Below are 27841 nucleotides of genomic sequence, written 5' to 3'. Positions count from 1 at the left end.
TCTCCAAGGAAACACAGCAAGATTCACTCCATCCGAAGCCTTGCTATGCAGCCTACAGAGCCGAATTCGGAAGTGCCAAAACAGGTGAGTAATGGTGACACTGTTAGAGCTCTGCTTTTCACCAGACCTCCTCTGCCGAGTTCTGTGTTTCATAGCATGCTTTCGAGTTCTTCGTCTTTCACCTGTGAGAGTGTCTTATAGAGAAGAGAGTCCAGTAGTGTGCCCTGACTTTTGTTGCTATTATTAATCCTCACCTGAGGATATTTTTTCCCCATTGATTTTTAGAGAGGATGGAAGGAGTTGGGGGAGAGAGAAACATCAATGTGAGAGAGACACATCGATTGGCTGCCTCTCGCACACACCCCAGTCGGGTCCAGGGATCAAACCTCTGACCCAGGTACATGCCTTTGAGCAGGAATCGAACCCACGACCCTTCAGTGTGAGGGCCGACACTGTAACCACTGAGCCACACCTGCCAAGGCACCTGTGCCCTGACTTTGAGCATACACATGCTCTGTGCACTGCACACCCCCAACCTAAGCTCAGTGGCTGGAGTGTGTCCCTTTTTTAGCTGATTTCCCATCCTTCCTCCCATGCTCTTGCCACAGAGAAGCTCTGTTGGCCTGAACCCAACTGAGGGGTGGAACCTTCCCTCCTTCCATGGGAGCTGGTAGAGCAGAGCCCATCCTCCAGCCGATGGGTGTGCTCGTGTGAAGAGATCGGGACCTGCTTTGCGGCCGATGGGTGTAGCTCCTCTTCAGTGCCAAGGTCAAAACACTTCTCTGGCACTGGACCGGGCGGTGAGCTCCCAGGCTCCTGTTACAGGGCAGTGACCACAGTTGGCAACAAGAGACATTATCGCTCTTGCTCTGAGGGTGGCAAGAGCTCATTTTTCCTGGAGTTGGTCTCTGGATGGATTTTCAGGGTTTTCTCTACAAGAGAATGAGAACTTTGTTGGGAAAGAACATGAAGGAGATTTCATTGTGTGACTCCAAAAAGAGCCCTTGACCTGTTCATTCTGGTCTTAGAAGTATAAACAAAGACTTTTTTGTCATTTGTCTGAAATCCGTGTCAGCTTGCCTCCTGGGGTCTATGAATGTTTCCTTCCTGCCCCGGCTTACACTTCCTCGGGAAGGCCCTGTGGCCTAGAGGGGCTCTCTTGTTCCGTAGACAGTTTAGAAACCCAGTATGAGACTGTGGGTCCTAGAAAGCAGAGACACTGCCTAATTGTGCTGCTGGGGACCCTGCACTGTCAGCTTCACACCCTGAAAGAAGTTTCTGGATACTGACAAATGCTCTCAGGCCCGCTGCTTGTCAGAGCTCTGTTCCAGTGCCACGGAGGCCGCCTTTATTTGGCAATACTTTTGGGCTGCTCGAAGCTTAAGGAGATGTTATTAAACTAGACTCTGACTCTCTCTCTTTTTTCCCAGATCTGGAGTAACCCTCTGCCTTTTCTCTTCCGTCCCCTCTTCCTTGCCTTGCCCCCCCTCCCCGCCCCCCAGGCTCAGCAGAGTGCCAGCCTTGCTCCTGGCGAAGGTGCCGAGTCCCCAGGTGGCCAGAGCTGCCAGCAAGGAAAGGAACTGAAGGTTTCCACCGAAGAGTGTGGGCCGCGCCAAAGCCCCGCTCTGCAGAAGAGCCCAGTGGGTAACAAGAAGGCTGATGGAGCCGTGAAGGCCACGACGGAGGAAGAGGAGGAGGTCGTTAAGGATAGGACCCAGCAGAGTAAACCTCAGCCCCCGCAGCCAAGCACAGGTCCAGCATCCAGGGCTGCTAGAGGCAGCAGCACTTCTATTCCTTTCATTGACTGCAGTGATGTAGATAGCGAATCCGATCTTCTCAGGGAACAAACGTCCCAGTCACGGTCCCAAACAAATGACAATTATGAGGGTGATTTGACCAGTGGTGTTTACCTGCTCTCCAGGGATGACAGGCAAATAGACGCTAGGCACAGGGCTTCCCCTCACTCTGCGAAGTCCTCCCGGCCTCCTTCCAGAGAATTCCTTGATGACGATTCAGCAGACATAACCTTTGATGTGAGTGGGAGCCCCAGACTCCCAAGACATAGCTCTCTGATAGATGAGATGTTCAGGGGCTCAGGCAGTCACAGTCCCCTGGCCACGCCACTGTCTCCCAGCAGCAGAAGTTCAAGTCCAGATATGAGTTGGGACAGGACTGGGTCTCAAGGCTATGTTTCCGAAAATGGGCATGACCCTAGAGGGAAAAGTATGGAAGAAGACACTCTCTCGAACCGGGGTCCTTGTTATGAAAACTGTTCCCCTGTCTTACAAAGGCCATACTTAAGAAATCTTCCCAGTAGATATAATAAGTCAGAGACAAATCCACTCATCCTTAGCCAGGTAGCGTCAATCTCAGAGGCGATGGATAGGTTTGATGGCCATGAAAAGGGAGAACTGGCCAGCCTGGCTGGTTCAGAAGGGAGAATGCTGGCTAATGGGACACCTCTCCTGGGTCCCACCTCCAAGGTCCCCATCGTGCAACCAGGGTGTGCCAGTGGCATGGTGGACCACCTGGCACCCCTGCAAATGACCGAGGGCTCCACCAGCAGTGGGACTGAATCCAGCGATTCAGACTCTGAAATGGTGAGCCCTCTGAGCCAGCCCCTCATGTTTGGCAATGCGGCCGTGCTGAGCTCCCCGTCCGCGCTGAGAAGTCAGAAGGCCTTTGGTGGCCTGCATTTGAGGGAGGAGCAGGAGGAGGCGGAGTGAGGAGACCAGAGGCACGTCTTCAAGTGTCAGGAACCTGGAGGCATGAGGCCAGGGTTTCAGTGGAGAATGTCTGCTCTAGTGACTTGTTAATTTTTAATCAATGTTTGTGAGGACGTTTTGGACAGGCACATGTTTGGATAGGGCACTCCTGACGTCTAAAATGTTTCAGTAAAACAAAATTTCACACAGAGGCTTGCTTTCCAAAAAAGGTGGACAAGATAAATAGCAGATATTAGCAAGTTACCAGGGGCTTGTTGATCTTTCAGGTTGAAGGCTAGAAAGAAATACTTCATTAGGAAGCTGATTGTGCATTTTCTGTGTATGTTTAATTTTGTGTGCAGATCACCCTCCTATTTTCAGAGTGTCACTGAGATCCAGAAAGGAGGGCTGCTTTTCTTTCTCTCATAAAGAGAGGAACTGACAAAATTCAAGGTCAAATGTAAGTTGATTATTAGTTGAGACCAAGTGTTAGTGAAAACTTAATCAAGAGTAATGAACATTTCAATCGGAAGAATTTGGAGTTATTTCTTCTTTGTAGACTTCATATAAAATGATATAAAGGTTGTCAGATCTTCTGTAATTTACATGGGATTGCTGGTTTGGTTTGGATTTGCATTGGTGGGTCAAATTGTTATGTTTTAAGAAGCTATAACTGCCAGAATCTCTTGGTGAAACAGAAAGGCTATTGATCGATGATGGAGAAAGGAAGGCCTTGCCATAGGCACCGGTCACCAGGAGGTTAGCAAACTAAATGCCTGCCTTTGAGTTGTGCACTGCACAGAGAAGGCCCGTTTTCCGGTATCGTTGCCCTTGGTGGGGTTTTATGCACCTTCTAAATGTTCGCACTCCTGTGAATACTAATGCCTTTTCTTGGGAAGTGACTTCGGATGTGTCTCTGTGCAGGAAGAAGGTGGAAGTGGAAGTAGTGAGAAGTCTGATTCCTTTTTAAGCCTTGCCCACCTATGCCAGTGCCTTCCACCCAGCATTCCTGCATTTTAGAAAGAAGAGCCTGGTTTTAACTTGCCTTGTTTCTTAGCCTTAGCTGCATATTTTAAAATTAGTGATGCGTGCCTAGGTCCTGACCTTAGAAATTTTGATCTAACTGTCTGGGGTGCCACTTGGGCCCCCAGATGGTTCTGCTCGGTAGCCAAGGGTCACTTCTCAGCCAGACACAATTGCTTTGTAGAATCTAGTGGAATATGTTTAAAATATTAGCTGAAATTTTGGCTTGCTTGAAGAGTAGGAAAAGCATCACAAACAAAGTTCTTTTTTAAATGCCTGTTATTTGGTGCTTTTCAGTCTTCGGTTCTTTTATATAAAGATGAATTGTAGAATCAGATTTTTAGATCCTAAGTAACTATGGAATTACTGAGAAGAGTTTTAAGAAGGGTATGTCCCTGACGTGCTGCCACGCCAGTGGCCTTGCTACACCGATGACGTGACTCTCACAGGGAAGAGCTGAGCCTCTCTGGGAAACTTGAGTAGAATTTGGCAGCAGCATGTCACCAATGGAAGTATTGACTGACCCATGCTTCACAAGTGATTATCTGTCCACATGAATGTCAAGAAGTTGGTTTTAAAGATTCTGAGAACTTCACCCATTTGTATACAAACTTTTGTTTTATCTTCCTAATCATTTGATTCGGTGCATGATTGATGAATCAAATTGATTAGTGGATAGTTTGAAAGATGTTCATTGAAGTAGTCTTTTTATGTCTTGCTTTAGATTTATATGTTTAACAGAGTTACAGAATTTTAAAACTGGAAGGGACCTAGGGCAGACCTTCATTTTCTGGATAAGAAACCTTGCTCTGATGAAGTAAGGAGCCTTCACCTGGTCTTAGAGCTAGTGAGTGACAAAGCTAGAAACTTGTCTCTAGACCAGCTTTTTACTTTATGTGACTTCTTGATGCAATAGGACCTTTTTGAGTCAATATTTTGATTTTTGAGAATCTTGTATGGATTAATAATTAAAATCATGTGGAAACCAGGAATCATGTAGACTTAGGCAATTATAGTTCATACTAGGTAGGAAGAACTGCTTTATATATCGTGGGATCTTTGTAGTTATAACATGTTTCTGCATATTCTGTTTTGGACTTAGAAAAAGATGTCAATTTACTATATAAAAATCTAGTCAAATGTGAGTTAAGCAAATTCACTTTCGCAATCCTGTGGTTTATATGTGAAGGTGATTTGTTCAAATGAGTTTTCTCTTTACCTCTAATTATCTAGCAGTCTGATCATGAAATGGGAATGAGTTACAGGTATTCATTTACCTAGCCTTTGATGTGAATCAGCAGCTGTAAACCTCCAAAGCAAAACAGGCTCCAATACTTTGTTTTGCTTTTTCCTAAGGAGGTGAGTTTAAAAGCAGCTGATCAATGGTGGAGTACTTGGTTCTGTAGTGAATAGATTTCTACTTTCAGGGTTGCTTATAGTTTTTCTCAGGTTGGTTTGGTACCAGCCAAGCAACTCAATTTCTGCCTATTGGCCAGTATTTATGAAAGCAGCAATCCTGATGTGATTAATGGTGCTTAAAAGGGGCAGAGGTGTAGTTTGTTCAAAAGGCACATACCCTGAAGTGCTGGGAATATTCACTAATTGCCTCTGGAGGAGCTCATCGTGCAGTAATAGATTCCAACCATCAGTGGGAGAGTAAACATAAGCATTCTTTGAGCCTGGTAGAGCCGGTTCGCGGGAGTGACATGGTCTCTCACTGTGCATAGATCCAGGAAAGCCAACAGCCTCCACCATCCCACCTTCCACGCCACTGACCTTTTGTGCAACTCTGGTCCCCAAGTCTTTACCTGGCCTCCAGAATCTCACTGTGTGGCTTAAGGAGGGCGTGAGCATGCATGAAGTTGAAGTAAGAGTGCTGGAAGATCAGAGGGGGGTTTAGGTGTGAAAAATAGACAACAGAGATTAGAGACCTGTGAATTCTTTCAGATTTCCAAAGGGTTTTCCAAGACCTGTCAAGGAATCTTTCTAAGACAATAGCTAGTTTAGAGGTTCCCTGAATCAACAGGGAACCCAGGTCTTCACATAATGGCTGCTCTATGAAATGATATCAGAAGGCCTTGAATGGAAGACAAACCATATACAGAAACAAATCTCCAAGCCACTCAGGGCTGCTCCAGGGCCTCCTTGCATTAATATCTTTAGTTAGATAGTATTTCAAAATATGTAAATTGTAGACCCTTTTGTGGTTGATTTTGTTGCTGCTTGTTCAGGGCAAAATAAAAGTGCAAGAAATTATCTTAGCATGAAGAAATGCATTTAATGAGTTCCAGCATTTAAAAGGAATTGCTCCAGCTCCTTTAACAGTCATCTGTCTTCCATTGATGATATTTTATTAGACAGGCATTTAATTAAAGGAAGTCTGTGGGCCAGATTCTTCCCCACATATGTGATTCATACTTGGGAATTTCTCACAGATTTATCTCACCAAATTGTGCCATGTGGCCTGCACTTAAAATGTGAATAATTCCAATTTTATTCTCAAGAACTTCTTTGAAGATTCAAGCCACGCAATGCTAAAAATAGCTAGGCCTGCAAAACTAAAATACAGCACGAGTCTCATGAAATTTCCACCAAGTATGCAAAATCCAGTCTGTCCTCAACTGAATCAGAAACTCAACTTGCATTATTGCCTTGGATTCATGTTGATTGTGTTGCCAAGCAGTTTCTAAAAGAAGAAAAAAATTAAAATATTAAACTGTCATTTTAAATTGTGTTAAAAACATTGGGAATGTGCATGTAGCTCCCTTTTTCATACCTATAATCATAGTGTTCACATGCTTTTAATCAACTTTTTCCACTTAAAATGTTTCTCCATATTTCAACACAGACTGGGTTTGGTGCATTTGTAGCCGTTAGTGAGTAATTGGGCTATCATTAGGCCCAGCCTTAAATTAAGAAATTTGGGGCTCCCTTCATTGTTAGGTCTGTTTTGAGTTTATTGCTTCTGTCTCGATCACTCTTCTTTGCCTAGGCCCTTATTAGCCAGAATTTAAAGAAATTGCAGAGTTGCCTTCCCAGAAAGGCTCTTTTTTCTAGATCTTCTCCTTTGTAGTATATACATTTTTTTTTTTTTTTAAATATGCCTTTATTGATTTCAGAGAGAGGAAGGAAGAGAGATAGAAACATCAATGATGAGAGTCATTGATCGGCTGCCTCCTGCACACCCCCACTGGGGATCGAGCCGAAACCCAGGCATATGCTCTGACCAGAAATCAAACCACAATCTCCTGGATCCTAGGTTGATGCTCAGCCCCTGAGCCACGCTGGCCGGGCTGTAGTGTAAACACTTCTGATGAGCTTACTTACGCGAAGGCTGGCCTACCTCTGGTTTTATAAGATGAGTCCGTTTTATTTCTACAAATTTTACAAATGAAACTGAAAATGAGTCTTTCTGTTCAATAGGGTAAGTCTCTTTGAACCTGAAAGAGGTGAGCATTTAAAAATAATCCATTGCAGGTAGCTCTCTGATGAGGTTGACATTCAACCACATTAGCCAAATCCATTAAAATCTGATGGAAAGAAAGGTACTGGTGAATGAACTTATACCAGCAGTAAGTGATTAAAGAACTTGACTCTGGCAACATTAAGGAATTTACTGGTGCTGCTTTTTCCTTGTTAGTTTAATTCCATCTGTTTCTGTTTTTAGTTGAGTGAAACTTAATACAGGGAAACAGGGTCTCCAGTGTACATTTGTGCATACCTCTAACACTAGTTGCTGGTATTTAAAATGAAGCCATGACTTTTAGATCAAAATGAGCATGCCACTTAACCAGTTCTATGTTTATTAAAAAATAATAATGAAAAGCAAAAAAGAAAAATATGCATGATTTGGTCTAGTGTTGTAGACATAAAGCTCAAAAGTGGCCTGGTTGCCACGTGTTCGGATGCACACTAGAAAGGACCGACTTATTGTTTTCTCTGGTTGTAAGCTAGAGATTTTCAAGTATTTCTGCTATGAAGAAAAGTTGCAAATGCTGATTTGTAGCCCCTATAATTGTTTGGGTGGAGCGTGGGTAGAGTCTTGTTTTGAAAAAAAGTTCTTCATAAAATAACTTATAGCTCCAAAAGTCATAGATGAAACTTCTAGCACAAGGAACCTTTTTTTCTTCCTTTTCCAGTGAAAGCAATTAGACACCCTGGTGGAAGCTAGGGAAGAATTAGTAAATCATTTCCTGAAAGCTTTACAAATTGAATAGCCTCTGATTTGTTCAGGTCATCTCATTGTGAATTGACTGAAGGACGCAGCCTTGGCAGCTTAGCCTGGAAACTGCCTTCAGTATTATCTTGGCCTCTGGCATTTGGTTATAACTTACGGTGGAAGGTAGCTCATTTGCATCTTCATGTGGGTTCCAGATCACGCTACTCGGATATGTCTTGGAGTGGCTTTATATTCAAAAGCTTGGAGGATTAAAAATCAACTGTTGACACAGGTTATCTGCAAGGCTAATGTAAATTCAGTCGTGGAAATAGTACTGGAAGATAGTTGAGCTTGTTACTGGGGCCAGGTGCAACGATTTCAGAATATTGAAGTGTAGAAATCACTGCAAAATGCAACGCAAACCAAGGACACTAAGGAAGGAAGGAGAATGTGTGTGTGTGTGTGTGTGTGTAGTAAAAAGCATGGGACAGTGATTAACTCTACTTTTGAATTGGAGGTGGAGGGTAGTACTGGGGAATGTGGAGGCCATGCTCCTGCTTGACTAATAAATTTGGGTTCTTAACTGGCTCTCACCCAGGACACGGGAGAAGGGTCATTTTGGAGCCTGCGGTGGTGTGGTGATAGGTCTGTCATTACTCATGGGTGGGCTCTCTGGCTCATGAAACTGGGCTAACAACTACCTTTTTTCTGGGCCTCAAAGTTCCTTTGTAAGAATTAAGTCATTTGTCACTCTGCCTGCAGTGGGATATAGAAAGACCAAAGATGATAGGATTTTCTTAGTCAAGACACACACCTGCTGCTCTCCACACAAACCTAAATGCACCTAAATGCTCACCCCTTTTCTGCCTGGGAAGTTGCCACAGAAACCTAACTAACCAAATCTCACAAGCTTGGCCTTTATTATTAATCCAATTCCTTCTTGTTCTCTCTGTGTGTATATTTAATAATATAGATAAAATGTTTTATTAAAAATTCCTAATACACCAAATTAATTTTAAAATAGAAAAGTCTGGGATTTCATTCTCATTTTTGTCATTTGTTTAATAAACTTAAGACAACATTTTTCTGTTGTTCCATTGTATGCACTGTTTTGTCAGCACGTACCTATCTAAGAGAAAAAGCTTTTTTTTCGACGTTCTGTCTTTATCTTCAAAGCATGGTATACCTTCTGTTCCCTGCATTGTTGGAGCACTGTCTGATGTCTTTTTGTTTTTTTGTGGGGTTTTTTTTTTCACTGCTGAATACCAATTTGTATTTGGAATACCTGTTTCCTCTAGAATACAGTGATCCTGTTCACTAAACAGCAAGCTTTAACACTGATTCGTTGTGGGTGGTCATGCCGGGTGGTACCATATTTCATTAAGGGTGGGGACAGAGAAGGTGAACTGAAGACTTCACTTTCCCGATTTCATCTGCCAGTGAGCCTGAACTTTGGACTGTGTGTGCATAGAGGTAGGGGGGTCTTTGGAAGTGAACAGAATCACTGTGGTCGGAGGAGAGGGCTCAAGGAGACAGAGAGCATCTGTGACAGTAGCTTACATAGGGGAGCTTAGACAGCTAACTAAAGGATTGGCTTCGTATTTTTGAATGGGAACATCTATTCAAGTGGGAATAGAAAATTTGACATAGTTCATATCTATAGCAGAATTTAGTTGTGTGTTTGCTTTGTGGGAGGTGGGTGGGGGTAGGTGGGAATGTAGAGAAGACCTCACCTAACCTAGCTCAGCCCCAGTTGGCTTCTCTTGGCCAGTAAGCTGGTTTTAGTTCTGATATGTACCCCAAATGTAGGCTGTCACAGATACTGTCAGGTTTTGTCTTCTCTCCATGGCCTAAGGGTGCAGTATCTCAATAAAGCACGGATTTACACCACTGGGGAGGTTGCTGGCTTCTCCAATAACAGTGCGCTTGGTGATTCTTTAAGCATGGAAGGCCAAACTCATGGAACAGTGTATGCATGATATTAATATTTCTTGTTAATCTAAACTGAAGAGGCTTTCACTTGTCCTAACAGGTATCTTGCTGTAAAAACTGTCAGTTGTAACTGTTCTTTCCCACTGATGTGTGAAGCTTTGTCCCGAGTACAAGGTGGTATTTTTCATTGGTATGAAGCTCCATGTTCCCCAATCCAAACACTGCCACCGCCATGTTCCAACAAAGGAGAACTCTCCTTTCTCTTCTCATAAGAGCAAACTAGTGCATTCGCTATCATTTCTCCATTGGTAGCATTTCTCTATTTTTTTGCAAGTTGCATCGCTATTGCTTTTCTGAATTGCTTGATGAATGGCAAAGTTGATGTTTAGCTGCTTGTAAAACTTTTTTTAGAGGAACTTTGTCTAAGAAGCACGTTATACGTTACCCTCAACAGCCTAAGTTACCGGGACGAGGACAACAGCGCTGTGATTGGCGATCCTATAACCTGGTTTTTCTGGTGGAACCTTGTCATGTCAATCAGACTTTGTCAGCTCTTTTCACATATTCCATTGGGGTGGGACCCAGCTTAGTTATCAGACTGGAGTGAATCTTCCCAGTTCTAGAGACTACCCATTATTCAACACAATACTGACCTTTCTTTGGTAACTGGCATTCAAATGCAGACAATCTCCAGAGAGAGTTCATTGTATTTTCTTTTAGAGGGGGATTATGGATTTAAAAAGAGCCTTTTTAAAAATAGATGAAAACCTGCACCTGTAATGTATTTGTTGTATGTGCCTTTGGAGCATATTCTGGATATAGAAATAAAATCTCATATATTTCTGGAACCAAGTGACAGGAAACAAATAGATGAGTGGCATCTAGAAGCTTGCCAAAGTTACTTGAGGGAATATTGAAGGAATCAGCATACTTTTTAAATAATTGTGCTTTTTAAGTTTTTCAAGAGGACTTGAAAGTAATCAGTATTCTTATTTTCTTTAATATTATTCTCAAATATTTAAATATTGTTTAACAAATCTGTGGATTATGGTTTTGAAAATCGTCAGGTTTTCTAGTTTTCCTCCCTTAACAGCAAAAATAACACTTATCTCATTTTAAAATTGGAGATTACCAATTTATTGGCAATTTAGAACACTGAATAGATACATTTAAGTATTAGGAAATTCTCCCTTCCCACACGTGTGTGAGTTTGTTCTGAAGCCTTTAAAACAGTGGGAGGCGGTGGATGGTTCCTAGGCAGCTGTGCCTGATCCCAAGATGGGAATCCAGGCGGGAGTTGGCTTGCTGATCATAAACTGTTCCCACTGTTTATGTGCCGCTGATGAAGAGCTGGTCAGGAGAGGCTGCAGCCTGGGTGATGCTGCAGAGTCAGCTTCCCCAGAGCAGTCAGGAGAGAAGAATTATGAATGTGTTTTACTTTAAAAAGGTAGAGAAGCTAAGCCAGTTTCTGGGCTGGGTGGTAAATTGAAATCCATAAATATAGCAGTGCTAATATGAAGTTCCATCCTTGTTTGTGCCATGAGACTATGTACATTTAAAAGGATTTTTAAAAGCAGTTACCAGCAATGCCTCCCTCGAGAGCAGCATTAGTGAAGGCATTTCTAGTCCGTGGGAGTGACATAAACTCAGCCCTCTTGATACGGACGAGTGGCAGGAAGGAGGACAGGGTGGGGAGGGAAAATCATCTTGGATGGAAGAGGGGAAGGATTTTCGAGTTATTAACTGAAAATATAACCGAATGCCTAAAAAGAATAGGGCAGTTTCTGGAAATAGGAAAAGCAATTTTTAAAAAGAATCAGAACTTCCAGACTTTCAGGGTGTAACTGACCTTTTTCTAGTCTCTTCAAACTTCTTTTCACCTATTGCCTTAATACCCAGGTGCTTTCTCAAAAGGCCCCTCAAATTACTTATCCAGAGCCCCTACTGAAAGAAGATCCTTTGTTGTCAGTTTGTCACAGGGGGAGAAAAAGGCAATACCCGGGCATTGATAAGTTCATTGAGTAGCAGTGAACGTCAGTCCCAATTTCCCATCGCCCAGGGCTGTGCCTTCGGGAGCGGGTGGCAAGCTGAATGATTTGAGCAGGCTGTGTAAGTCAAGGGGACTCATTTTCTCTAACACTACAACTGTGTGTGTGTGCTTGTTTTGTACAATGGACTACTTCAGTGAAAATTGGTTACATGTAGTTCTAATAACAGTCACCTTAGATGGCGACTTTCTCTAAGACTCGGCTCTTCACTCTTGCCTGAAGGCGGGCCCAGCGTGAGCTCCAGCTTGTACCGACCATTGTCATACACTGGCTCACAGTCAAAAGAGAATTTTAATGACTCATTAAGCTGCCAAATTCTACTAAACACCCTATCGTCCTGTTTCCTTGATGGCTGAGTGGTAAATGAGTTACGTATTTTTGTTTGGGCCGCGTCACCTGTACATTTCCAAAGCCTGGGGTAGTTTCTCTTGTAAGGAGAGAAGGGGGCTCTTCTCCATGGATGTAGCTCAAGTGGGCAAAATCGAACTTCAGAGTTTGGGGCCTTTCCGTACCTTAGGATTGCCAATAGATTTCTAGAACAGGCTTTATTGATTTATTGTTCTAACAGTTTAAATACACCCATCGCCCTGCCTTTCTTAGGCCCCAACAAACCAGTTGAAGTAGCCCCCTGGAAGTGGAAATAGGTCACCCTAATTCGGTCATCCTCCAGCACTGTGTGTTGCACGAGTCAAGTCAGTGGTTACACATATCTTTGGGCTACGTGAGTGAATGAAGCAGGCTTTAACCCAGCAACCTGGGCCTGACCCGGGACTGTCCCCTCCTCCACCTAGGAACACAGGTTGTCGTGATGTTTACTTTTAGTGTCCTGTTTTCCGCACCTGTCTCTGATGTTGTCCAGTGAGGATTCTTCTAGACCGCTGTCTTCTTTGAAATGGGGTCCTACCTTCTTGGCAGGGTGGCATCTCCTGGAACCCTAGTCTGTTCACTCATTCTTTTAGCTGCTCAGTCTACTAAATAAAAGCGTCCCTGGGGAATGCAGCGGCGAAACAGCTTTTGACCTTTGGAGAGGGGAAGTGGTTGTACTTGAGCGGGTTCACCCTTATTTTCTCCCTCACAATGTGGCACTTGGTTTTTTATCTGCTGCTGGATGCTGTCCAGGGCCTAATTGGTACTGGTTCCCCCCCACTCCTCTTTCAAGCTAGCCTTCTAACTGCTTTTTATTCTTGGCTCCAACTCTTGCAATGACGAAGCGAATGCTTTTTCTATTCCACTCCCCTGCAAATTCAAGGCCCAGCATGTTCTCACTTATAACTGCCTCACTCGATCTCGCGCACAGCGTGAGAGCTGAAGGTAAGCCCCCCGAATTCTACCTGTTGCCAGTGGACAAATAAAAAGTGACTTTTCAAACAGCAACTCACAAATGCATGAACTGTTTGATCTGCAGACAGACTGCCAGAATTTCTCTTTTCTAATTCCTATTTGTAGTGATAACATTTTTCTTTTTGTGATTTTTTTAAAGAGAATAGTCTAGTACCTGGAAACAATTGCAGTTCTAATTGTTGTCACTATTTCTATTTCGCGAGTTCCAATTCTTTCCAAATTATTGTATTCAGTTATGCACTGGTGTCAATAAAATTGACATTTGTGAAGCAATTTCTGGCTTTTTTTCTCCGGGTTTTACTGGGTCTGGTGGTGTGTGGGTTGACTGGGTCTTTTTCTAACACCAGGACTTCATCTCAATGATTGTATATTAAAATGCAGGCATTTAAATGGAGGGATTTTTAAATGCAAACTTCCTGATTCTGCCTTTTCCTCACATTTTCTAATCTTGTTCTTCAAAGAGCATTGGATGCCCAGTAGTAAGTGGGCAGGATGCACGCTCCCCGTTGTTTCTCTGGATGTGGTGGCTTTTCACCCATGTGCTGGTGACACAGCTAGCTAATCAACCCGGGACTGGGTGGGGGCTGGTGGTGGTTTCTCTGTGGTTCACTCATACTGGGATCAAGTTCAATACCCTATTTCATTCCACGCTGTCCTATCTTATAACTTAAAAACGGGTATCACAATCTGGAGGGAGAAGATAGACATCAAAACAAAAAAAATGGGGTTACACTGGAAAATGGCACTTAACTTTTTCCTCAGAGACCCTTGATAGTGTGAGGAGTAGCAAGGAGCTGAAACTGTGTAATGAAAAATGGAGAAATAATTTACATCGTCTTTCCTTTTAATAGTAATGGACAGGACTGCAGGCTGCTTTAACTTTGTTGACACTCACACTAGTTCTAGCAAATCCACATTAAGTAAGAACACTTGGGTTCGAGGTATGTTTAAAACATCCTGTTTAGCTTCCAAGGTTTGAGGGATCGATCATTGCAAAATTCTGTTGGCAAAGAGTTTCATGCACACGTCATCTGTTTTGGCTGACTCACAATGGGTAATGACACACTTCTATATTATTTAATATGCTATCCTTTTCAGAGGAATAATTATCTTTCACTTTTTGACTCATAAAAGGGTCTTGGGATAACGTAATGACCTCCAGCTTTGCATTTGTAAATGACCACCTTTGCATGTAAATGTGATGCTAGTGTTTCTGTCCCAAACAGTGAGAGAGACATGGAGTGACATCACCAGGTATAACGAGCTTGCTTCTGTTCTTTGTTGACCGGGGAGGTAGCTGCTTTACCTTTCTTTAGCTGTGGCCCGTTGTTAGGAGATGTCGTCTGTCCTCGGTGCTCCAGTTGTGTAGTTTTCTATTAGTATAGCTCTATTTTCTAGTCATTTCCCACGTCTCCTTGTAATGTAGACCCTGTGTTTTTCTTGAGTAATTCTTAGAAGCTGAGGCAGTAGTTTGGACATGAAGATTCTATGTGGGGATACACTATGCTTTTAAACTATTGTAATTACTCTCTAAGCAGAGTTCTCTACCTTATGATTAATTACATAACTGAAGCTCCATTGAATTACTCATCCTATGCTATCTTTATTATTACGGCAGCTGCAACTTAGAGGGAAAAAAACTAGAAAATAATGAAGCGCATTAAGTTTGCCATAAGTAGTCAAGATTCTAAAGACTTGAAAAGGTGAAGCTTGTAAGTAGAAATCAGGTCCCAGAGGAATTACCTTTTTTTTTCTCTTTTCTTTTTAATACTTCTCATCCCCAAACAGGCTCCCTGACTGGTAGCCCTCACCTTTCAGAGCTGTCCATCAACTCGCAGGGAGGAGCTGTGCCCGCCAACGTGATCCTGTCCCCCAACCTGAGCCCCGACACCAAGCAGGCCTCTCCCTTGGTCAGCCCGCTGCTGAACGACCAGCCGTGCCCACGGACGGACGACGAGGAGGAGGGCCGGAGGAAGGTGTGGGGACAGCGTGTTATTTTTTTATTGTAATAATATACATAGAGTAAAATTTGCCATTTAGCCATTTTTAAGGGTGCAGTTCAGTGACACTGAGTACACTTACATTGTATAACCATCGTCACTGTTTCCAGAACTGTGTCACTGTAACTCCACACTGTCACTCTGCACCCATTAAACAGTAATTCCCCATCCCTCCTCCAGCCCCTGGCCACCACGGTTCTATGAATTTGACTACTTAGGAACCTCGTATAAGTGGGATCCTAAAACACTTGTCCCTTTGTGATTGCTCTGTTTCACTCAGCAGAATATCCTCAAGGTTCATCCATGTTGAAGCTTGTGTCGCATTTTCTTCATGTTGAAGGTTGAATAATATTCTGGTGCATGGGTGTGCCGCATTTTGTTCGTCCATTCATGTGTGGATGGGTAGTTGGGTGGTTCCCTCCTTTTGGCTACTGCACATAGTGCTGCTGGGAACGTGGGTGTGCAAGTGTCTGTTCGAGCCTCTGCTTCAGTGTTTTCTTGCATATCCCGAGAAGTGGAATCGGGCGGACTCCTGTGGAAGCAAGCAGGACGGCCAGCACCACAGGATTTCCTCTCACTGACTAAAGAGAAAGAGGCCCTGGCTGGGTAGCGTAGTTGGTCAGAGCCCCGTCCAGTACAGCAAGGTTGCGGGTTCGATGCGCAGTCAGAGCACATACAGGCATCAACCAGTGAATGCATAAATAAGTGGAACAACAAATCGATGTTTCTCCCTCTCCTTCCCCCCTCCTCCACCCCTCTAAAATCAATTAAAAAAATTAAATAGAAAGCAAAACCAATGACCAATCTGCTCTAGTGGTGCCGCCTGCCCACCTAGCTGATGGACTCCAGAGCACTGAGTCACTCTGGCGTCACCAGCTGCCTTTAACCTGGTCCCTTTATATCAGCCACTGTTTGTAGTCCCGAGAACAATGTGGCCTCTTTATTTCCTGAACACCAACCCCACCGGCCACAGCACCCAAGACAAAGGCCACTGTGGTTTCTGTTTCATTTATTTCCTTGCAGAGTGCATCACTCTGCTATTTTACTAAGTAATTAGATTTTCAGATGCCCAATTTTGAATGAAGATCCTCGGTGGTGGCTAACATACTCATTTGAGGCACTTCACAGAGGGTAATATTTGCATGGAAGGAAATATTCCTAGACTGTTTTCTCATCATGGAAATCCATTCTCTTACTATCCATAGTTCCTCTCACACACAAAAAGAGTAAATAAGAGTTCATTTAGACTTGATGCCAGCTAACAAAAGATGGTAAGCTAGCAATGTTCCACTTTCTCATAATCAAGATATTCTTAGACTGATACTCAAAAATTATTATGTCTCGTTTCTTTTCATGGACTTTGCAGAGATTCCCAACTGACAAAGCCTACTTCATAGCTAAGGAAGTGTCCACCACTGAGAGAACGTATCTGAAGGATCTTGAAGTCATCACTTCGGTATGTGTAGCATTTCCCTGAAAGCATCAAATTACATCATTTATCTCAACTAATACTCAGCTTTATGAGAGAAGCTGGATCTAATTAAATGTTGGATTCTCTGACTTTAATGAAAAGGAGTTTGGTCCCGGGTTATAGAAATAAAGACAGTAATAGTATATTTAATTTGGAGTGTGCTCTATAAAAATTTTTATAATTGTGATTTTTTAAGTGCAGAGGCAGGATGCTTCTAAAGTGGAGAAAATTAAAAATAAACATTTTACTGTCTGCGTGCACTGATGCAGAACATCTCCTGCTTTGCCCGTTGTCAAATGTAGCTACTTATTTTTTGCTGGAAAAAGACCTCGGAGGGAATTGAAGCCTCGTTTATCTTTCATAATAAATTGAGCCATATTGGCAAAATCGGCCAGAAGTCTGTCTTTTATTGTTTTAATCAGTTCTGTTCAGCCTTGGAAACAAATTTAAAGCACTGCAGATGTCTTTTTGACCCCTGGATGGGAGGAAAGAACTGGCCCTGTGGAGGTCAGCAGAGTCATTGACTGTGTGTGCCTCCAGGGGGTCCTGGATGGTGCCTGGCCTTGGGCAGGTGCTCAGGAAACATCTTGGGACCCAGCCCCGCCTCACCTCAGCAGGGTGACTGGCTTTGTGTGAAGGCAGCAGCTTTCTCTCTCTGGTTCAGCCACCTTCGTGCTCAGCATTATAACAAAGGAGCAGAGATGAAGTTCCTAAAAGACTGAACCAGAGGGTGCTTGGTGCTAGAAATCAGTGATTGCCCAGCGAGTTGGCCAGAATGGAGGTTTGGATTTGAGGAGCTGCCCATTTCAGAGACCCATCCTGGCTTCAGATCTTTGGTAATCAATCGCAGGAAGCAATAATAAAGAGATGGGTGCTTCTCACCCCATCTGATGAAAAGGGGGACAAGCAGTGAGGCCTGGAAGCCCCTGGTGCTGCCAAAATGCTGCAAACCCAGTAGTAAAGCCCTCTGTCCTCCAGGAGCAGGTGGCTGCATTACTTTTGGAGAATTGCAGACACTCATCATTCATTTTTATGCTTCTAACTAAGTGTGTTCTCTTCCCAGTGGTTTCAGAGCACAGTGAGCAAGGAGGACTCCATGCCCGAAACATTGAAAAGTCTCATATTCCCGAACTTTGAACCTTTGCACAAATTTCATACAAATTTTCTCAAGGAGATTGAGCAACGACTAGCCCTGTGGTGAGTAAACAGTTACAGTTGACCTTCACTCCACTCCTCTTTCTCTTTCCAGTGTTACCTTTACATGTTGTCCCTTACAAGCAGCAGCCATGAGGAAAGCTAAGAGCAGGACACTGGCTTAAGACAAGCCAACCTTAAACCAATGTTCAGGTAGATTCTACCTGTATTTAGATCTCATCCTGAATTTTTTCCCTGTGGTGTATAATTCTTCAAAATGCATATTTTCATATGATAATCAGATGAATGTCACAAAATAAAGGTGGTAGTTATTTCTGGTAGGACAAGGTGGGTTATCAAGTCCCTCTGTGTGTGAAGGACTTTTAGGGGTGTTGCCAATATTTCACTGCTGCTTGCTGTATAGTCATTTGTTAAGTATCTATATCTCCTGATGCAGTTTTCAGTATTGTATGTCACAGTGTTTAAGAAGCGCTTTGAAAAATACAGAGCCCTATGTACCACACACACTTTTACCTTGAATTCCACTTCCGGGAGTTTATCTTAAGGGTATATTTTAATATGTGACATCCCATATATGACAAAGATATTTATGGCAGGATTAAAAGATTAGAAAAGACCTGAATGACCATGAATAGCAGATTGGTTAAAAATAATGTTACTTCGATTTACTAAACAAAGTAAACATCAATCTGGGGGAAGAGTATGGTACAGAAAATTAGGAAAGACTATGAGCTGTAGAATGTAAAATCTGATTGATCCTTACCTAAATAGAACCTTTTTGAGAAAAAAATCTTACGGGGTTTGTTAAGACAGTTATATGTAGACACAGGGGGGAATTGACTGTCTACTAAGCACGCATTTTAAAAATGCCAGGAGAAAAATAGCAAAAAGGCTTCTGCCGTGTTTTTGGCAGAAATGGAACCCATTATTTATTGTATCCTCACTGCAGGTGAGAATGTAGTTGAAAGTGGTTTCTGGGGCATTAGGGTAGCACCTCAAGGAGCTGGGATGAGGCTTGTCTTGTCCTAGGTGATCCCAGGTCATGGGATTCAAGCAGCAGCTTCCAGCTTGCAGAGCTGCTCCCTGTGCTGTGGAGCAGAGGTGCTCAGGCATCCAGCTGTATGCTCTTTGTTCCTGGAGGTAGTTCCTGTGCATTTCTCTTTCCTGTGATGGGAAGGTGGGAGGCTTGCCTAAGCTGCCCAGGGCAGAGCACAGCCGGGTTGAGAAATAACAGGGACAGCGTCAGCCTCACTGAGCATGGGGAGAGACTGAAAATGCCGCTGCAGAGTCTCACTCTAGGTTGGTGCTGTGAATATAAGAGAAATACCACTTTTCAAAATGTCAAAAAATTTTGCAAAATGCAACTTTATTTTACCTTCCCAAGTTTTTATACTTGGAAACTCCCACCTGTGTCCTGCCATGTGGCCTCATCATTCATTCCTACTGCATTGAACGATGCTTTCATAATGGAGTAAAGGCTTCACGTCTTGGGAGAAATGAATCAACAGTTTTTTTTCTGGCCAGAGAGACATATATTAATACAGTCTTCATCTCCCCATAGGCTCAGAGCATCTTTTTTTTTTTTTTTTTTTAGAAATTATTTATTTCAGATGTAATTTTCACTTTAAATGCAAAATGGCTGATAAGAAGAAAAAGCATTGAAAAACATCGGACAGACCTTTTGCCCCACATACACATCAGCCTTTGATATTTGCTTTTAGGTCAAACATTAAAAACAGACTTTTATTATTTCTCTCCAAAAGAAACAGAGTTGAGGTATTCTGTTTAACAGATGCATGATCTCCATCCAAAAACGGTTTCTCTGTTAATTCACACCTTTCTACGTGCTGCTCCAATCCCTTCCTTCTAAAGCAGGTCTTTGTTTGAGCATATATCGATAAAACTGACAGTGTTCCTTAATAATCATTAAGGTTGCAAAATAATATTGAACGTTAACTGTAATTTAAAAAACTAAAGTAAAAATTAGCGAATAAAAAGATCATTAAGATTGCCATAGAAACGCACTGGTGCTAACACCAGACCACACAGAGGATATGATGCTGGAAGGACCTTTAAAAGACGCTCAGGAGCATCTGGTGCAGAACCTGAGCCAGCTGGCCTTCTAGCCACAGCCCCGCAGCCCACATGGGAAAGCTGGTTCTGTTTTCATGCTCTGAAGGTCAATAGTTGACTCTGCTTCTCCAAATTACTGTAAATTTCTCACCAACTCCACCTGGAGCTGGACTCCTCCCCATCTGGGTCAACCTTAGAGGATATGATATAGCCCAGCACCAAAGCAGCAGGGCAAGACATTCCTGAACATTCTGCAGGAAACCTACAAACCATGATCACTCCCAGCCTGCTCCACTGGGTTCTGTTCACCACCAGGTGGACTCTCGACCCCAGCAGCAGATTCCACACCTTGTAATGGTGTTTCCTTCCCTACCCCACCTCCTCCTGCCCCTAGGGGGGCAGGGAAATGGAGACAATGTGAGCTCAGAGCCTGGCATGCAAACCACAGGGGCTCGGGCTCCATCAGAGCAAAGGCTCTCAGAGTTACCAACACTTCAGAGTAGACACAGCCAATGATGCTACCTCCTTGACATTTGAAAAAATACTTCATTAATGCTACAAGAATTAATGACCACTTTCATTTAGACCTTGAATCAACATATTTAAAATTTTTCCAACCCAGGAGGGATATGTTGTCATGTTTAATATAAATTGTCACCATCCCAACATTTCACATCTGGCTGTGTGGCAGATCGCTGTAGGCATTAGGTGAATGACATCATTATTGAGGATTAAAAGCAGTGCATGAGCTGCAGAAACACAGGTACGAATGACCGGTGGGTTGAAACACGTGGTCACTGACCATAGATTCGAGGACAGAGAAAGCTCAGGGTGTATACCTGTGTACACTGTAGACTCAGCATCCTGAGCTGGTGTCACTATAGCGGGTTTAGTCCACATGGCAGTTGATTTAAGTAATGTTGGGAAGTCACACAGGAAATGTCATCAATCAGCAATACCTGGCAGCCCAGCATGGTGGCTTTAGCTAGTTCTTGCCACCAGAGAGAACTTTGGAGAGTTGTATTTTATTCTAGGAATAAGTGCCATACCCTGGGACTTATCCGTGACCATCAACCTTAGCATCTGGACCTTTGTCTATGAAAGAATAGCCAATTGCTTAAAAACAGCTGCTGTCCTTTCTTTCTCAGAGGGTTTTCAGTAGAGTGTCTTTCAAAGATCTATACTTTCATTCACTTTTTACATGAAAACACCAGAAAGCATATGAAAGACTCAAAGCCAGAGGGATAGCAGACAGTACACATGTGGCTCAATAGACATGACCTTCAGTAGCCTTGCAACAGTGGACCCAAACCAAATTGATGACGTTTATCAGGAATAAATGTAAAGTCTGCCACTAAGTTCAGATGATCAATTCTTCGAGTGCGTGATGAGAAGGACCTGGCTTAACAGGGATTCAAGGCAAAAAGGCTGAATGTGCATGAGTTCAGTGTGAGCCCTAGAATAACATATAGATTAACCAGTATCTGTATCTGTGGCTGTCAACATTGGCTTCTCATTAAAATCACCTGGAAGCCTAAAAAACCTTGATATCCAGGCAGAACCCCAGACCAGCTATATCAGAAGCTCTGAGAGGTGAGACCTAAGCGTCAGCAGTGACCGAATCTTCTCAGGTGATTCCGTTGTGCAGCCAAGGTCCAGAACCTCTGCCCTAGACGGCAGCATTGGGAGACCAGCGTGAAAAAAAATTGCCGCTTGAGACGTCAGGCCTCAGAGCTCCTTCAGAATACCCTACCCAGTTCTGGGTATCACGTTTGAAACGGTATAATAAGAGAATGCATTTTTATTTTATTTTTAAATAATTGTTGGGACTGTGGGCGTTTGGTCTAGAAGTGAGAAGTTTTTAGAAAATATGATGACTTCAGGTTGATCATATGAAAAAGGGAGTACAGGTCTTCCTTGTCCCAGATGACAAAACTGAAACAAAGGATTAAATTTCCAGAGAGGCACACTGTGTCTGAATATAGAAAAGGATTTCCTAACACTGAGTGCATCGTAGCAATGAGAAGCTGCTTTACGAGGTAATAAGTTTCTCCACCTTGGGATTTCTTGAGCAGAGGTTGACTATCTATTTCCAGAAGGTATTTATTGGGTGAAATCCCAAACCTAGCAGTGCGTCAGGGTCACCTGGGGTTGGAGGGAGGGGAATTTGGGAAAAATACAGACTTCTAGGCCCCACCTAGCCCTACTGAATCAGAACTTTGGGGTGAGATCCAGAAATGTGTTTTTTAAAGTGCTTCTAAGATAACTGTGATGAATACCTTTTCTGGAACAACCCCATGTGGCATGCCACCGACAGACCTGAGATTCTGTGATCCTTCGATTTGCACTTTGGTATTGAATGCATGAGTGGGTGGGTGGGTGAGTGAGAGTCAGGCTCTGCCCGCTGGTACTTGTGTTTGCAGAGGAGGGGGCAGGCTTGTAGGGGAGGGAGGACCAGGCCTCCTCGTAAATGTGTGTGCCGTGTCCACTGTGGGTGTCACTGGCCAGTTCTGCCTTGGAGGACATATGGGCCATCAATGCCTGCACAGAAGAGGCAGCCTGTGAGTGAATATGTTCAATGAGAAGAATGGGCCCAGGGAAGCTTACCAAGACAGGAGTTTGCACTGAGTTACTGACTGACAGGTCACATATAAGAGTGTGTGCATGTGCATGTGTGTGTGTGTGTGTATATATATTCATACTACGACATGAGAAACCTGGGTTGGCTTGTGGAGGTTGGGATGGCTACAATCCCCACTCCCCGTCACACCAGCACCTGAGGTCTATGTCTCTCTGCCCATGGCCCCTGCAGAGTTGCTTTTCTTCATCTGTAAAATGTGCAGTCTCCACCTCATACAGCCCTTCCATGAACTAAATGAGACAGTGTTTGTAAAGGGCTCAGTCTTCTGCCCCACACACAGAAAGGGGGGAAAGCTGATAATTTTTTTAAATAAACTCTTTATTTTGAAATAATTTTAGAGTTAGAGAAAACTTGCCAAGACAATAGTTTCTGCACACCCCTCACCCCTAATCTTCCCCTAATGTCAGTCTCTGACCTCACCATGTACATTCGTCCAGACTAAGAAACCAGGGTTTGTACATTACTATGAGCTCAACCCTAACCTTTATCCAGTGATATTTTAAATTATTATTTAACAGAAGGAATCTGAAGTTTACTATGTACCTAAAGTTCCCCAGAATTTGGTACTTAAATGACAGCCACCATGCTTTTCCTTTGCAGCCTGTGTTGGGTTGTCATATACTTCCATCAACTGTGGGAGAAAAATTACCAGGAAGTTTCCTAAATGACTAGGCTGCACCCCAGCTCAGTAAACACACCTGCCCCTGTCCAAATGTTGGTTCTCCTCAGTAAACACACCTGAGAAAAGGATGGGCCATTGCATCCTGGCAGAGCCCAAGTTTGTTTCTTCAAAAACAAAGAATCAGGTTCTGAAAACATGAAGAATGCTTATTCTCTTGAAAGCAAGGACGTTTTACTCAGCTGTTCAAATGCATTCAGAGAAAGTCACTTCAGTCTTTGCATTCAGGCAGGAGTCCCAGATTCCGGCCCTGCCATGACTGGCAGGCTCTGAGCACAAGCTGGCCAAGTCGTTCCCCAGAGGTGGGTGAAGGCCTGCTAGGGGCAGGGTGCCTTGGCGGCTTCTGCAACGTGCAGAGCTCAGCTTGCAGCTGGCGGGGAGCTGGGATCCAGGGAAGAGTTGTGCAAAAGGCCCTCTGACAGGATGTGGGCTCACAGTTTCCAAGAAAGATCAGCTGCATTTTTTTTTTCAAAGAAACTTGAGGTGGTTCCCTTGAAAGGAGTGCAGAAGTCTCGCCAGGAGGACTGAGAAGAGTGGAAGTCGAGATGTCAGTGAGCAGACACCGCAGAGCTCATGGGACAGAGGTGGGAAGGGGAGGCCCCTAGAGCTTTGAGCCCAGGCGACTGGGAGGATGGCCATGAAATGAAGAGTGGGGTACAGACAAAAGGAAGAAGCAACTGAGAGGGAAGATGAGCTTGCTTTGGGGCACGTCGATTTTAAGGGCTCAGTCATCGAGTCCTGTGGGAATTAAATGCTCATCTCAGGCTGGGAAAGAAAGCAGCTGCAGTGGTGTGGATTTGGAAATCATTTACAAGAAGAATCCCGTCTTTTGGGAAGAGAAGGTTGAAATGAAAGAGAGCCAGGTGTACTGGATACAGGTTTTTGGCAACTTGCCATGTTGCTTATGGCAGAGCAAGAGCCAGCAAAAGCAATAGAAGAGCCAGGTGGAGGTCTGCAAAAGGGGAGAGGGCCCAAGGGGAGGGCAGAGACGGTTTCAGGGAGGCGAGATGGGGGGCATCCTTGAGGGCTCGGAGGCCCTGGAGACAAGGCGGCTTTCTCTCGGGGCTCTGACACTCCGGCAGGTTGTGATCGGGAAGTTTACAGGTGGGGTGTTTCTGTCTCACCATGACATTCCTTGGTGACTGAAGTGGAGATGACTGAGTGTTCCGGAAAGTTTTTCATCCCCCCCCAAAAGTGGAACATTTTTGTAGTAGCACCAGTGAACAATCATAGGACAAAAATAAATATTTTTCTCAAAAAATTACACGTAGAATTACTGTATGATGCAGTATATCCACTCCTAGGTATATATCCAAAAGAGTGAAACAAGAGACGTGACAGATGCTTGTACATCGACCGACATTCCTAGAGCAATACTCCCAAATACCAAAAGGTGGAGACAACCCGGATGCCCACTGACTTGGGAATGGATACAGAAGCTGTGGGATAGCCACACACTGGAATATTATTCAGCCTTAGGAAGGAAGGACGTTCTGACACATGCTACAACATGGATGGACCTTGAGGACATTAAGCTCAGTGAAATAAGCCAGCCACAAAAGGACAAATATTGTATGATTCTCCCTATGCGAGGTTCCTAGAGTAGTTAAATTCAGAGAGATAGAAAATAGAATGGTAGTTGCCGGGGGCCTGGCAGGGAAACGGGGAGTTACTTTTCAAGGTGTATGGGGTTTCAGTGGGAACAGGAAAAAGGTCTGGAGATGGATGAGGGTGGTGGCTGCACAGTGTGAACATACTTAAGGTCACTGAGCTGTACACTTAACAATGGTTAAGGTGATAAATTATATATATTTATAATATATAACCAGAGACCTCAGAACAGTGCCATGTCTGAGGGCCCCTGGACGGTGGTTACTCTGTGGGACGCTGACCACGTGCTTTCCTGAGGGACCTCGTTTGAAGCTCAGGGCGGCGGGTGAACCTCAGGAGGCAGGGTGTTTGCTCACCGAATTGCTTCCGTTCTGGCCCAGTCTGCGTCGGCAGCCAGGCCTTGACGGGTTAAGTTGAACTGAGGACCCCAGTTTAAAGCTAAAACCATCTGAGGGCAGAGCTCAGCTCTGACGGTCTTACTGATTCAGACTCTGTGGCGTGGGCTGGGGTTTGCTTTTTTCATCTGAGGGCAGACCTCATAGTGCTCACACTTCACTTTTTATCATGGTCTTCATTCTTGGAGGCTCTTTTCATCCCCATACTGTTTTCCTTTATTGCCCAACAGTCTGGGAGGTCGGCAGAGCTTTATACTCTGCAGAAAGGAAGAGAAAATAGACTTTTTACTTTCCGAAGTGGCCCAAGAAGGGGTATTTGGGGCAGTCATCCCAGTTGGTGAGCTGCTGCGCGGCCCTCCCCCCCCCCCGGGGAAGACCGTTGATGTTGCCTGCCCTGGCCTCTTTGGAGTTGGGATCATTATGGGATAGAAAGAGGCCTGGTGGTGGGCCAGCCTGTTTTCATGAGGTTGATGCACACATTCCCGAGGTTCCGGTAAGCAGGGCCAGCTGGGATACTGTTGTTCTTACAGGCCCCTGGGGTCTCCTGCAGTGACCACCACCCGGTCTCCCTCCACCATCCAGAAACGAACTCCACCTTAAATCAGAAGCATTTTCTCGGATATCCTCTCCCAAAGGGCCAGTGTCCCCTTGTGGTTGAGGCAGGTATTTGAACCAGGCCTGAGTGTGCTTGTTCCACACGTGTGCGCACACACATACACGCCCCCCTCCTCTCAGTCCTGAGAGGTGGCACCACCACGCGGGCTCCCTCTCTGCGTTACCGGGAAGGACAGATCAGACCTCCCCCCCCACACACACACACCGTAGCCCCCGCAGATAGTGTACCTGATAGGAAAGCTTTGCCCCCCTGAAGTTGTTACCTGTGAACTACTTCCACCTCCACATAAGGAAAGGATCTGATTTCTGTGTTATCTTGTTATTGCCCAAAATCCACAGATTTGTAAAGGTTGACTGGAGACACCCTGTCATTATTTCCTGGAGTAATTACTGCCAGTGTGGAGGTCTGCTATCAAACCCTTCTACATTTACAAGGGGCAATGAAAACCCTGCTTCTTTTAGAGTAAAGTCAGTTGCAGTGCCTTCCTCATGGAACATTCTTGTGTGACCTGTCCCACCATCTGTAGGATGTGGCCTTGGAGTCAAGATGGTCTTTATCTCAAGTCCCAGTTCTACCCGTTTACCACTGGATGTCCTGGGGCAAGTCACTGAACCTTTCTAATTTCAGTTTTATTTGCAAAGTAGAAATAGTGATATCTTGCCTACAAAGGATGAGGGAGTTTGTAAAGCATTTAGCACAGTTTCTAGAACATGGTGGCAGTCAACACACAGTATTTAAAACCCTCCCCAGTAAAAAATTTGCAGCATCCCCCCCTCCCACTCTGGTGCTGTCCTGAGAGCTACACTTTTCCTCTAAAGGTGCCGTCAACCAACAAAAGAGCCCATGTCCTTTTGCTTTTCTTTTTGTTCATTTGCAACAGGGTCCGTGCAAATCCTTATGTCAGCAAATTTGGCTAGGGCCTTTCGTTTATTCAACAAATTGTTATTGCATCCCTGTTATATATCTATCACTTCTCACAGTTCCTGTTCTTGGGCTTATGTCCTGCTTACATCCTCTGCTCTGCTCTGCATCAGGGAGGCAGCCCGCTGAGATTAGACAGTGGGCCTGGGGGCGGGCGAGAGGCCTGTTCTCTTTTCTGCTTACGCCAAGACGAGAGACCAATGCGTATCTGACACTTTCCTCAGAACAGAAATATCGTTGTCAGTGTTCCAGAGGTGTTAAAAGAAAGTCATAGCTTGAAGACTGGAAATATGCACACAGTAAATAAAGCACCTTGCGTTTTTTCAGCATCTTTTAAAGCATTTTCCCTCAAATTGTCTCACTTGACAATCCAAACGGTCCCATGGAATTTCCCCCATATGCCCCCCCAGTGGGAAATGAGGCCCTGAGAGGGAGAGCGCCTTGCAGGAACGTGTTCAGTATAAAGCTGGGGAGGACTACACCCCATTTCTTACTTTCCCTGGAGGCCAGGGATGAACCTGGGGCTTGAGACGTAGTTGTTAACTTATTCTCTGGTTCTGTCTAGAGCAAGTGCTTTCCAATAGAACCTCCTGGGATAATGAAAATACTATATGTCTGCATCATTCAGTATAATAGGTCCTGGCCGCATGTGGCTGTTGAGCACTCGAAATAATGGCTTGTGTAGCTGAGGAGCTGGATCTTTGCATTTCATTTCATTCTACGTAAAGTTTAAGTAACCTTATGCGGCTACTGTATCGGACAGCACAGTCGTAGAGGCCTGGAGGGGAGGCACAGTGGGGTGGAAGAGAGACCATGGACGGGATCTTCCCTTCCCGTCGTGGCCGAATGCCCAGCACACTGTGTCCTTCGCTCCCCACTTTCTTGGAACGCAGAGTCCTTGAGGTAGTTATCGAAAAGCAGGATTCAAGGGCAGCCCTCTGAGCCCTCCACTCCCCGTTCCCGCCAGGTCAGGGCTGCTGCTCTTGTGTAAAAGCTTTTGTTTGAAGAAGAGTTTCATTGGTTGTAAAAACAGAGCTGTGCACAAAGGGTTTAAAGTCCCCGCCTTCAAAA

The 27841-nt window shown here is 44.3% G+C and overlaps 1 protein-coding gene across 1 annotated transcript in view; it reads left to right on the top strand.

The window, feature by feature from the left end:
- FARP1 (FERM, ARH/RhoGEF and pleckstrin domain protein 1) overlaps window positions 1-27841 on the top strand; it is a 256115-nt gene that overhangs the window by 199450 nt on the left and 28824 nt on the right. The window contains exons 12-16 of the mRNA XM_087814260.1: window positions 9-84; window positions 1503-1752; window positions 14997-15184; window positions 16575-16664; window positions 17743-17876. Coding sequence (XP_087670386.1) covers window positions 9-84; window positions 1503-1752; window positions 14997-15184; window positions 16575-16664; window positions 17743-17876 — 738 coding nt within the window. The remainder of the gene's footprint in view (window positions 1-8; window positions 85-1502; window positions 1753-14996; window positions 15185-16574; window positions 16665-17742; window positions 17877-27841) is intronic.

This window comes from Miniopterus natalensis, chromosome 2 (genome assembly GCF_054644295.1).
Source record: "Miniopterus natalensis isolate mMinNat1 chromosome 2, mMinNat1.hap1, whole genome shotgun sequence".
In the NCBI taxonomy this organism is placed as follows: Eukaryota; Metazoa; Chordata; class Mammalia; order Chiroptera; family Miniopteridae; genus Miniopterus; species Miniopterus natalensis.
The sequence above is the reverse complement of the archived record's forward strand: the minus strand, read 5'-3'. Positions and strand labels throughout refer to the sequence as shown.